The 11,816-nt window shown below is 42.6% G+C and overlaps 1 protein-coding gene across 1 annotated transcript; it reads right to left on the bottom strand.

Moving 5' to 3' along the window:
- Positions 1-732: 732 nt before the first annotated feature.
- On the bottom strand, positions 733-8,280 carry LOC106576008 (uncharacterized). Its single transcript, XM_082964424.1, has 4 exons — positions 7,865-8,280; positions 5,768-7,739; positions 3,780-3,986; positions 733-3,288 (listed from the first exon to the last, which is right to left on the bottom strand). The coding sequence occupies exons 2-4, from the start codon at positions 5,790-5,792 to the stop codon at positions 2,321-2,323; spliced, it is 1,200 nt and encodes a 399-aa protein (XP_082820550.1). The 5' UTR covers positions 5,793-7,739; positions 7,865-8,280; the 3' UTR covers positions 733-2,320.
- Positions 8,281-11,816: the final 3,536 nt, after the last annotated feature.

Here is an 11,816-nt window from a genome sequence, read left to right as displayed (position 1 = left end):
TAGTGTTTGTATATCTGGAAGTTCTAGATTTGTTGAGTCATCACCACATTGCTACACCTATCCAAGCCCCATTAGGTCAAACACTACAAAGATAGAGTAGGAGGCTAAAGGACTTAAAATGTTTTATCCTGTTTTTGTTTTTTTATCCTTCTCTCGGCCTGTACCTTGACGTGCCGAGAGGGCTTCCAACTAAACCAGGCCCCTGTTATTGAACCCCTGACTGAGACTGGCTGCCTGTCGAGGACAAGTGACAAGAAGAATTAGCCACAGCACCTGATCAAGCATCTCTTGCTTCTGCCTCCTTCCTCATCTTTTAACTCTTTCTCTCCTCTCCCTCCAGATGAAATTCTGCATCTAGTGACTTCTGATTTCCCAACAATCTGCCCACTCATCCCATCCCCTCCTCATTACATAATTTAAAGCTACTGTTATTGTCATGTTGTCATTATCTGCTAATAAAGTTTGCGAGCCATATCATACTGGGCATATAATATGTGAGATACACAGATGAAGTAAAAACTACTAGTACTGCAAACACTCAGAACAAGGAGAGCAGCAGTGCCTGGACTTCGCAGTCTCCCTCTTCAAGTCCCCCTTCCGAGACTGTCTGTTGAGAACAAGTGACAGGCAGAACCTCACACCCACCTCTTTATTCCACACACCAGAATTAAGTATTTCTGTCTGCCATGTGTGTACAAAAAATAATCTGTGAAAATAAATGAATGACAACTGTACCAAAAAACAATCAGAGTTTATGTATTACAATCTTAAATATTGCCAGGTATCCTTTGATGGTATTTATTTGTTACACATTATTCATTGTTGTATGCTAGGACCTACAATAGATACATACATATACTCAACCACAAGGGCTAGGTTAAAATAACAGTTAAAATAAAACAGGACAGCCAGACAAGCCCGTTTATGAATCAAATGGAAATTAGCTGACTTCGTGATCTATAAGTTAAGACACTTTAATGTGTCAAGCAGATTACACGTGTTCTTTGCCATTTCTGAAATGTAGCAACATTTAAGACATGGATTTCATGTTGTAATGTTAACAAGGTACCAAAAAGTAGTACGAATTCATGATTAGCTAAACAAAACTTTTAAACAGCGAAATTGTCGTGGAAATCAGCCTTGTTTCCATAGCGATGATGAAAAGAACGTAATTTAGGCTGTAATGATCTCCAAAATTCTAATCATTAGGTCATCACACCATTGGTATAGCAACGGACGCTAATAGTTTATCCAATCCCATTGTGACGTAGAGGGGGACACTATTTGGCCGGGGGACATTATTTGGCATGAAATGCCCAATGTGTGCCATGAAAACAAACCATCACACAACCACCACCAGCCTGCAATGCTGACACACAGCATGAATGCATGTACTCAGGTTTTTCCATACCCTAGTCCTACCATCAGCATGAAACAGCAGGATCAGGGATTCATCAGACCAGGCAATGTTGTTCAAATTCTCCAGTGTCCAGTGTTTTCATTCCTTAGCCCATTCCAACTGCTGTTTGTTGTTTTCTGCTAAAAGCTAATGGGGATCCATAAAAAATAAACAGCATCAAGGATGATATCTTTCACCTGGGTTCACCTGGTCAGTCTATGTCATGGAAAGAACAGGTGTCCTTAATGTTTTGTACACTCAGTGTATGTTGTGTCTACCAGCTCATTCCCACAGAAATCTGCAGAGGGAAGCAGTACCACCCAGTCAACCATCAGAATCCATAGTGAGACGCCTCACAGAGGATATTCAACCCCAAGGGCAAATCCAAGGTCATCTCAATATCTTTACAGTAGAAGCTAACAACACTCACCAAAACTGACAAGGTGCACACTGATCACTAAAGTAAAGAGAGGCTAACATTCTATAAACACTCCCTTTCCTCTGCACAGTTCTCTCACAGTGAGAAACAATAGGATTACAGTAGAGTGTTCTACGCTTTCTTCATTTGATCCAATTCAACATTGCCAATTATTTTATGATAATTAAGTGGAGTGTCTAATCTTAGCTGGTCTGAGAGAACTGATGAGGCTTCTCTCCTTTATGTATACTTTGGTGTCTTTTTAAATTGCTCTGTTGAGAGAATCTCTTCTCACAGTCAGTGCAGTGATAAGGCTTTTCTCCAGTGTGTATCCGTTGGTGTATTTTAACATTACCCAATCGGGAGAAACTCTTGCTGCAGTAAGAGCAGAAGTAAGGTTTCTCTCCTGTGTGTGATCTCTGATGACCTTTTAGCTCCGCTGATGATTTAAAACATTTTCCATCGTCAGAGTAGAAGGAAGGCTTCTCCCCTTTATGTATACCTCAGTGTCTTTTTAAGTGGCTTGGTTGAGAGAAACTCTTCCTACAGTCAGAGCAGGAGTAAGGCTTCTCTCCTGTGTGTGTTCTCTGATGACCTTTTAGCTCAGTTGATGTTGTGAAGCATTTTACACAATAAAAGCAGGAGTAAGGCTTCTGTCCTGTATGTTTACGTTCATGTATTTTTAACTGGCCCAGTTGAGAGAAACTCTTTCCACAGTCAGAGCAGGAGTAAGGTTTCTCTCCTGTGTGTGTTCTCTGATGACCTTTTAGCTCAGCTGTTGTTTTAAAACATTTTCCACAGTCAGAGCAGATGTACGGCTTCTCTCCTGTATGTACACGTTCATGTAGTTTTATGTGGTCTAGTCGAGAGAAACTCAACCCACAGTCAGAGCATAAGTAAGGCTTCTCTCCTGTATGTGTTCTCTGATGAACCTTTAGATCAGTTGATGTTGTGAAGCATTTTACACAATTAAAGCAGGGGTAAGGTTTCTCTCCTGTATGCATACGTTCATGTACTTTTAAGTGGCCCAGCCGAGAGAAACTCGCCCCACAGTCAGAGCATAAGTAAGGCTTCTCCCCTGTGTGTGTTCTCTGGTGAAGTTTTAGCTCAGCTGTTGTTTTAAAGCATTTTCCACAGTCAGAGCAGTAGTAAGGCTTCTCTCCTGTATGTATACGTTCATGTGTGTTTAAGTTATCCAATCGGGAGAAACTCTTCCCACAGTCAGAGCAGGAGTAAGGCTTCTCTCTTGTGTGCGTTCTCTGATGAACTTTTAGCTTAGTTGATGTTGTGAAGCTCTTCCCACAGTCAGTGCAGGAATACAGATTCTTTCCTGTGTGTATTTTTAGGTGTATTTTTAGCTTTGATAGAAATGGCAAAATCTCCTCACAATGTGGGCAATGGTGAAACCTCTTAGCTCTGTGATCTTCCTGCTGTTGCTCTCTGGATGTAGAGAATGTCTCAACAAGGTCTCCTGTGTGAACAACATCAGAAGAACCAGTCAGTTGGTGTGATACACATGTCAATCAAATGTATTTTATGAAGCCCTTTTTACATCAGCAGTTGTCACAAAGTGCTTTCCAGAAACCCAGCCTAAAACACCAAAGAGTAAGCAATGCAGATGTAGAAGCACAGTGGCTAGGAAAATCTCCCTAGAAAACAGGAACCTAGGATGAAACGTAGAGAGTAACCAGGCTCAAGGGGATGGCCAGTCCTCTTCCTACTGTAATTTGTGACATGTATCCATATCAGTAGGCTGTACAACACAAAAAGAGAATACAACTATTCTAAAAGGGGGTACGAGTCAAAAACTAAAAAGGTACAAAAGGAGTGAAACTTATGAGCCATTATATCCTCCACCACCATCACAAGGGTTAGTCACTACACAGACTCATTCTACAGCAACTTTTCATGCACAGAGGGAAGTTGGGACGAACAACAAACTTAGAAAGAACTTGTGCTTACCATGAGAAACAGATTTCCCAATCTCCTCCTCCTCTTCATCTTTAATGTTGACATTCAGCTCCAGTGTTTGACTGCAGTCTTCCAGCTTCACTGATGCCATCTCTGGATCCTGCAGTGCAAACTGGGCTCCACTGTCACAATCAGGACCCAGTGACTGTAGGTTTGGACTCAGTGTGGAAGGAGAGAGGCAGGCTGGGTCTGTCCTCACTGTTGATGTAGTAATAAAGAGAAACGGACACAAAGTCATTGTCTTGACAGTTCTGGCACTTTCTTTATTCTCTAAAAATATATTATATTTCTTCCTGTTCAATTATCTAAGTCGTCTACTGGCTGCACCGGGTAACAGTGTATTCGGAAAGTATTCAGATCCCTTGACTTTTTCCACATTTTGAGGCATTACAAGGTTTTTCTAAAATGATTCAAATGTTTTTTCCCCCTCATCAAGCTACACACAATACCCCATAATGACAAAGTAAAACTGTATTTTTTCATGTTTGCAAATTAAAAAAATAACTGTTATCACATTTACATAAGTATTCAGACCCTTTACTCAGTACTTTATTGAAGCACCTTTGGCAGCGAGTACAGCCTTGAGTCTTCTTGGGTATGACGCTACAAACTTGGCACACCTGTATTTGGGGAGTTTCTCCCATTCTTCTCTGCAGATCCTCTCAAGCTCTGTCAGGTTGGATGGGAGCGTCGCTGCACAGCTATTTTCAGGACTCTCCAGAGAACTTTGAACGGGTTCAAGACCGGTCTCTGGTTGGGCCACTCAAGGACATTGAGAATTGTCCTGAAGCCACTCTTGCGTTGTTTTGCCTGTGTGCTTAGTGTCATTGTCCTGTTGGATTTGTGAACCTCCGCCCCAGTCGGAGGTCCTGAGCACTCTGGAGCAGGTTTTCATCAAGGATCTCTCTGTGCTTTTCTCTGTTCATCTTTCCCCTCGATCCTGACTAGTCTTCAAGGCCCTGCCGCTGAAAAACATCCCCACAGCATGATGCTGCCACCACCATACTTCCCCGTAGGGATAGTGCCAGGTTTCCCCCAGACATCACGCTTGGCATTCAGGCCAAAGAGTTTAATCTTGATTTCATCCAACCAGAGAATCTTGTTTCTCATTGTCAGAGTCCTTTAGGTGCCTTTTGGCAAACTCCAAGTGGGCTTTCACGTGCCTTTTACTGAGGGGTGGCTTCCGTCTGGCCACTCTACCATAAAGGCCTAATTGGTGGAGTAATGCAGAGATGGTTGTCCTTCTGGAAGGTTCTCCCATCTCCGCAGAGGAACTCTGGAGCTCTGTCAGAGTGACCATCAGGTTCTTGGTCACCTCCCTGACTAAGGCCCTTCTCCCCAGCTTGTTCAGTTTGGCTGGCCGGCCAGCTATTGGAAGAGTCTTGGTGGTTCCAAACTTCTTCCATTAGAGAATGATGGAGAGGACACTGTGTTCTTGGGGACCTTCAAAGCTGCAGAAATGTTTTGGTACCATTCCCCAGATCTGTGCCTCGACACAATCCTGTCACAGAGCTCTACAGACAATTCCTTCGACCTCATGGTTTGGTTTTTGCTCTGACATGAACTGTCAACTGTGGGACCTTATATAGACAGGTGTTTGCCTTTCCAAATCATGTCCAATTCATTGAATTTACCACAGATGAACTCCAAGTTATATAAACATCTCAAGGATGATCAATGGAAACAGGAAGCAAATGTTTTCACTTTGTCATGAGGATTATTTATATTTTTTATCCATTTTAGAACAAGGCTGTAACGTAACATTATATGGAAAAAGTCAAGGGATCTGAATACTTTCTGAATGCTCTGTACATCATCCACTCACTATCACAAGGGTTAATAATGACAGACTCATTTCATAGAACAATACTGGTGTCAAACCATGCAAGTCTCAGTAGCATGAAATAACATTACTTTCTCATTGAAACAGTTCTACTGCAACTTTCATTCACAGTGGGAAGTTGGAACGAATAACAAACTTAGATAGGGACATCTGTTTCTCATGGTAAGAGCAGGTTCTATCTTCTCCTCCTCCTCCTCTTCATCTTTAATGTTGACATTCAGCTCCAGTGTTTGACTGCAGTCTTCCAGCTTCACTGATGCCTTCTCTGGATCCTGCAGTGCAAACTGGGCTCCACTGTCACAATCAGGACCCAGTGACTGTAGGTTTGGACTCAGTGTGGAAGGAGAGAGGCAGGCTGGGTCTGTCCTCACTGTTGATGTTACCGGCCTCAGACTTAATTCTAGTCGGGCAGTAGTATTAAAGAGAAACAGACACAAAAGTTAGTCTTGAAAGTTCTGGCATTTTCTTTATTTTCTAAAAATATATTATATTTCTTATTTTTCAATTATCCAAGTCAGTGTTTGACTTGAAATAGGTGCCGGTACTGTTTATATTTAGGTGCAGGAGCTCCACAATACTGTTGAGCTAATATTCTATAAGAGGAACATGAGCTCAAACAGTAGAAATTTGAGGTGACTGTACTCAGCTCCGGTGAGCTCCTGTCCAAGTCAAGCACTGATCTCATTTCAATAGATCTGGTAGCTAAGCATTGGCAACAAAACATTAATTAATTCACATTAGACACAAAGTACATGCTTTAAATTAGGCAATGCAACTTAAGTGCACTTAATCTATAGTAGATACACTGAATTTACATACATGCATACATGACAAAAACCATGTATTACAAGGTTGCAGCTAGTTTGTATTATGTACTATTTTCCTGAATAACCTTGTCTTCAAAATATTGTTACAAAACCAATAGCATTTCCGTTCACACCATACTATACCATACTCCCGGGGAAGGACTGCCCGTTCCATGATCTCGCCATCACGGTTGACAACTCCATTGTGTCCTCCTCCCAGAGTGCTAAGAGCCTTAGCGTGACCCTGGACAACACCCTGTCGTTCTCCGCTAACATCAAGGTGGTGACCCGATCCTGTAGGTTCATGCTCCACAACATTCGCAGAGTACGACCCTGCCTCACACAGGAAGCGGCGCAGGTCCTAATCCAGGCACTTGTCATCTCCTGTCTGGATTACTGCAACTCGCTGTTGGCGGGGCTCCCTGCCTGTGCCATTAAACCCCTACAACTCATCCAGAACGCCGCAGCCCGTCTGGTGTTCAACCTTCCCAAGTTCTCTCACGTCACCCCGCTCCTCCGCACACTCCACTGGCTTCCAGTTGAAGCTCGCATCTGCTACAAGACCATGGTGCTTGCCTACGGAGCTGTGAGGGGAACGGCACCTCCGTACCTTCAGGCTCTGATCAGTCCCTACACCCAAAGAAGGGCACTGCGTTCATCCACCTCTGGCCTGCTCGCCTCCCTACCTCTGCGGAAGCACAGTTCCCGCTCAGCCCAGTCAAAACTGTTCACTGCTCTGGCACCCCAATGATGGAACAAGCTCCCTCACGACGCCAGGAGACACCTGAAACCCCACCTCTAAGGAATACCTGGGATAGGATTAAGTAATCCTTCTAACCCCCTCAAAAAAAGATATAGATGTACTATTGTAAAGTAGTTGGTCCACTGGATATCATAAGGTGAATGCACCAATTTGTAAGTCGCTCTGGAAAAGAGCGTCTGCTAAATGACGTAAATGTAAATACTAACATTTATAAAGATTGAAACAACTGAAAGTATCTGAATATTACTACACATGTCGAAAACGGATAATTACTTTCAGCTTCAAAACAGTAGTACAACCGTCAAATGGTCTCTCTCTGCTGCACCCGCACTGCCGGAAGTCCGTTTACGCAGACCGAGTGGGCGCCGCCATTGTTCCAACTCGTGAATTTTACACAAAACCAATAATGCAAAACGAACTCAGAAATATCAAATAAATGTATTCTTTATGAAATTACCTTGAGAAAAGTATGTATATCCTCTCAGACAAACCAAGTCTCTAGTTATGTAACTTGTCAAGTAGTTATCACGTTCTTCATTCTGTTTGACACAAAAATAACACATCAAACCTTAACCAAACGTGATATTACCTTAATAGATTTGTTACCTAGCATGGCATGACATGTTCTTTCGATATTATAAAGTTTAAACATTCTATTACATACCTGTAGTAATAAATAGAAACGGACACAATGGTTATCTTCTTGACTGCACGCTTTCCTTAGTCTGAAGAATGTTGCGCGCCTGTCCGGAACTTCCTGTTCCCCACTACCACAGTGTAACCGTCCGTACGTTCCGGGATCCTTGGGATGGCCCTACCCCATTACATGAGAAGGGGGTTGGTGCCACCGACTCCTCCTCCTCCAGGACATAGGATCGTAAGAAAAGCCGTGCGTGAAACATGTAATGTAACCGTAAAAAGGAAATCGGTAAACGTACTATGTTACGACCATGAATGAACATTTACACTTAAATGTTTACTTTACGTCTCCCTTTACTCGGTTACAGATCTTTTTTATATGCACAAACGTCTGTCTGGAATGTGGCATCTGCAAAGCCGAATGCTGCTAGTCAATCAAGCAACTCTGCCCAGACGTTAGAGTTGTTTTGCAGCTTCCGGTTTCATTTCCAAAATAAAAGTCTAGATCTTGTTTTAGAACGGCATTGTACCAGTAGATGGCGTAGTATAGGCTTGGGCCTTCAGCAAATGACTTCTGTGAGAATTATATAATAAAGACACAGAAGAGCATTGTCTAGAAAAACCGCCTGAGCTGCAAAACAGAAAGTAAATATGATTTAGGCTAGGGCTATTCCACTATCTAAATATGCCATGGTGTTGTGTGTTATTTAATGGCCATATAATTGCCTAATTTATTTTTATAGCCATGTGGGGCTAATGAATCATGTAACCTTATGAATCACACTATTTCTACTATTTGGGAGCACGGACTTATATTAGGCATTTTGATTGTTTGAGTGCGAATTCCATTCTATATGTAGGCTCGTTATAGTCATTTGCGTTACACAACCCCATCACGTAGAGGCTATATCCATATCAATAAATGAGACAAAACAAAATATTGATTAAGTCTTGGCTACAGTGGCGATTTTAGCATGTAAATCTTGGTGGGGCAAAAAAAATAAAAAAATTGGGATGCATGCCAGCAAGTTTAAATGTTTTTGGCTGTATGTAAGGTGTATGTAAACTTCAGACTTCAACTGTACATACACGCAACCCGCCGCATGCTGCTCCTAATCTGCAGTTCTTTTGAAGTGTCGTGGACGAATCAGAATTAGTTGGGTAACATAGATAATTAAGATGTTTTATTAGTATAATATGCTTATTTGAGGTACTTGTCATTAGAAAATGTCCATTGGACTCTGGTGTCTTTTCAGTTACACATTTCCCTTAGCTGGGGCTCAGACACTTGGGGCCCAGAGAGGGGAAGAGGTCAGACTTGTCTTTTACTTGTCTCTGTTGCTCTGCAGAATATCAGCAAGAGAGGAGGACTGAATGAAATATTGTCTTCATATGTGAATGTCTCTTTACCTATGCTTAAACCATGTGAAGGGATGGCGTGATTACTGGGGAACCAATGACTTGTCTCCACAATGTCTGTGAGCAAGTCACACCCTCCTTTTCCTTATTGTGGAGAGGTTTATGGCAGTGTCTGGGACCATGGTCTCTTAGATCTCACACTTATCCTGTGATAATATATGGCCTAGAGGCTCACTCCCTCCAGTGAGCCTGTCCAGGAGTGGGGTCAAGAGGGGGTTTGCTTGAGATGGGAGTATCTAGAGTTGACAATTGATATATGCCATTGGATGAAATAGTTCTGTTCAATACCGTACCAGGGAGGGACAGTTCTAAGGAGACCAGATACTGGGCTATACCATTCATCCTGTTGACATAGCAGTTACTGTCTGATGTGTTTTATTGATATCTGTCATACAAAACGTAACCTTTGTGAACTGTTACTAAGTATCTGTGGTTTGTCAATGTACGTTGAAGGGGCTGTATCGTTGCTATAAAAGATCCCTGAGCCATTCTGTAAGCACCTCATTAAATGATTTATTCGAGAGAATGCATTGGTGAGGTCAAGAACTTTTGCAAAAGTATCTTAAGTATTAAAGATGTAGTTTTAACTCGGACTGGTGTGTTTGTAAATCCTCATTTGGTAATGCGGAAATTAGCCACCACAGAAGTGAGAACGTGCAGGGAAGGTATTTTGCCAAAATCTATTTAGCAATATTAAAACACTTCAGTTTATTTCAGATTACGAGTATCATCCAATCCGACTATCAAATGTAAATTTATGGATATGATTTAGAATACAAGTATGGCCATGTGGGCACACCCCTACTTAGGACTATGGTTAGCCTGGGGACTATGGTTAGCCACTTTTCCTTTTAGCTGTGTTAATATTTTTATGTCAGAACAGAATGACAGTCATAGAAACACTGTCTATGCATTGTGCCAGAGCCAGGGGCTCTGAGGAAAGATGGCAGGCAGAAGGGTCGGGTTGCGGAGCAGAGGGTATCAGTGGTTAGATAGCTATGCCCCAGATGCCCAGGACCATTAAGGAAAGATAAAACGGATTACTGCATCGGCATTCTATTCCCTACAGTGAGAGAAAAAAGTATTTGATCCCCTGCTGATTTTGTACGTTTGCCCACTGACAAAGAAACGATCAGTCTATAATTTTAATGGTAGGTTTATTTGAACAGTGAGAGACAGAATAACAACAAAAATATCTAGAAAAACGCATGTCAAAAATGTTATAAATTGATTTGCATTTTAATGAGGGAAATAAGTAATTGACCCCCTCTCAATCAGAAAGATTTCTGGCTCCCAGGTGTCTTTTATACAGGTAACGAGCTGCGATTAGGAGCACACTCTTAAAGGGAGTGCTCCTAATCTCAGTTTGTTACCTGTATAAAAGACACCTGTCCACAGAAGCAATCAATCAATCAGATTCCAAACTCTCCACCATGGCCAAGACCAAAGAGCTCTCCAAGGATTTCAGGGACAAGATTGTAGACCTACACAAGGCTGGAATGGGCTTGCAGCTTGGTGAGAAGGTGACAACAGTTGGTGCAATTATTCGCAAATGGAAGAAACACAAAAGAACTGTCAATCTCCCTCGGCCTGGGGCTCCATGCAAGATCTCACCTCGTGGAGTTGCAATGATCATGAGAACGGTGAGGAATCAGCCCAGAACTACACGGGAGGATCTTGTCAATGATCTCAAGGCAGCTGGGACCATAGTCACCAAGAAAACAATTGGTAACACACTACGCCGTGAAGGACTGAAATCCTGCAGCGCCCGTGAGGTCCCCCTGCTCAAGGAAAGCACATATACATGCCCATCTGAAGTTTCCAATGAACATCTGAATGATTCAGAGGACAACTGGGTAAAAGTGTTGTGGTCAGATGAGACCAAAATGGAGCTCTTTGGCATCAACTCAACTCGCCGTGTTTGGAGGAGGAGGAATGCTGCCTATGACCCCAAGAACACCATCCCCACACATGGAGGTGGAAACATTATGCTTTGGGGGTGTTTTTCTGCTAAGGGGACAGGACAACTTCACCGCATCAAAGGGACGATGGACCTGGCCATGTACCGTCAAATCTTGGGTGAGAACCTCCTTCCCTCAGCCAGGGTATTGAAAATGGGTCGAGGATGGGTATTCCAGCATGACCATGACCCAAAACACACGGCCAAGGCAACAAAGGAGTGGCTCAAGAAGAAGCACATTAAGGTCCTGGAGTGGCCTAGCCAGTCTCCAGACCTTAATCCCATAGAAAATCTGTGGAGGGAGCTGAAGGTTCGAGTTGCCAAACGTCAGCCTCAAAACCTTAATGACTTGGAGAAAATCTGCAAAGAGGAGTGGGAGAAAATCCCTCCTGAGATGTGTGCAAACCTGGTGGCCAACTACAAGAAACATCTGACCTCTGTGATTGCCAACAAGGGTTTTGCCACCAAGTACTAATTCATGTTTTGCAGAGGGGTCAAATACTTATTTCCCTCATTAAAATGCAAATCATTTTATAACATTTTTGCCATGAGTTTTTCTGGATTTTTTTGCTGTTATTCTGTCTCTCACTGTTCAAAT

Source organism: Salmo salar, chromosome 17, assembly GCF_965601325.2.
Source record: "Salmo salar chromosome 17, fSalSal1, whole genome shotgun sequence".
NCBI lineage: Eukaryota > Metazoa > Chordata > Actinopteri > Salmoniformes > Salmonidae > Salmo > Salmo salar.
The sequence above is the reverse complement of the archived record's forward strand: the minus strand, read 5'-3'. Positions and strand labels throughout refer to the sequence as shown.

What these genes read in the sequence shown, in the direction of transcription:
- LOC106576008 (XM_082964424.1), bottom strand. Translation starts at nt 5,792, where the DNA reads ATGAGAAACAGATGTCCCTATCTAA. An exon ending in AAACAGATGTCCCTATCTAA is followed by an intron (nt 3,987 to 5,767) that starts GTTTGTTATTCG and finishes CTACATCAACAG; the next exon opens with TGAGGACAGACCCAGCCTGC. An exon ending in TGGGAAATCTGTTTCTCATG is followed by an intron (nt 3,289 to 3,779) that starts GTAAGCACAAGT and finishes TTGTTCACACAG; the next exon opens with GAGACCTTGTTGAGACATTC.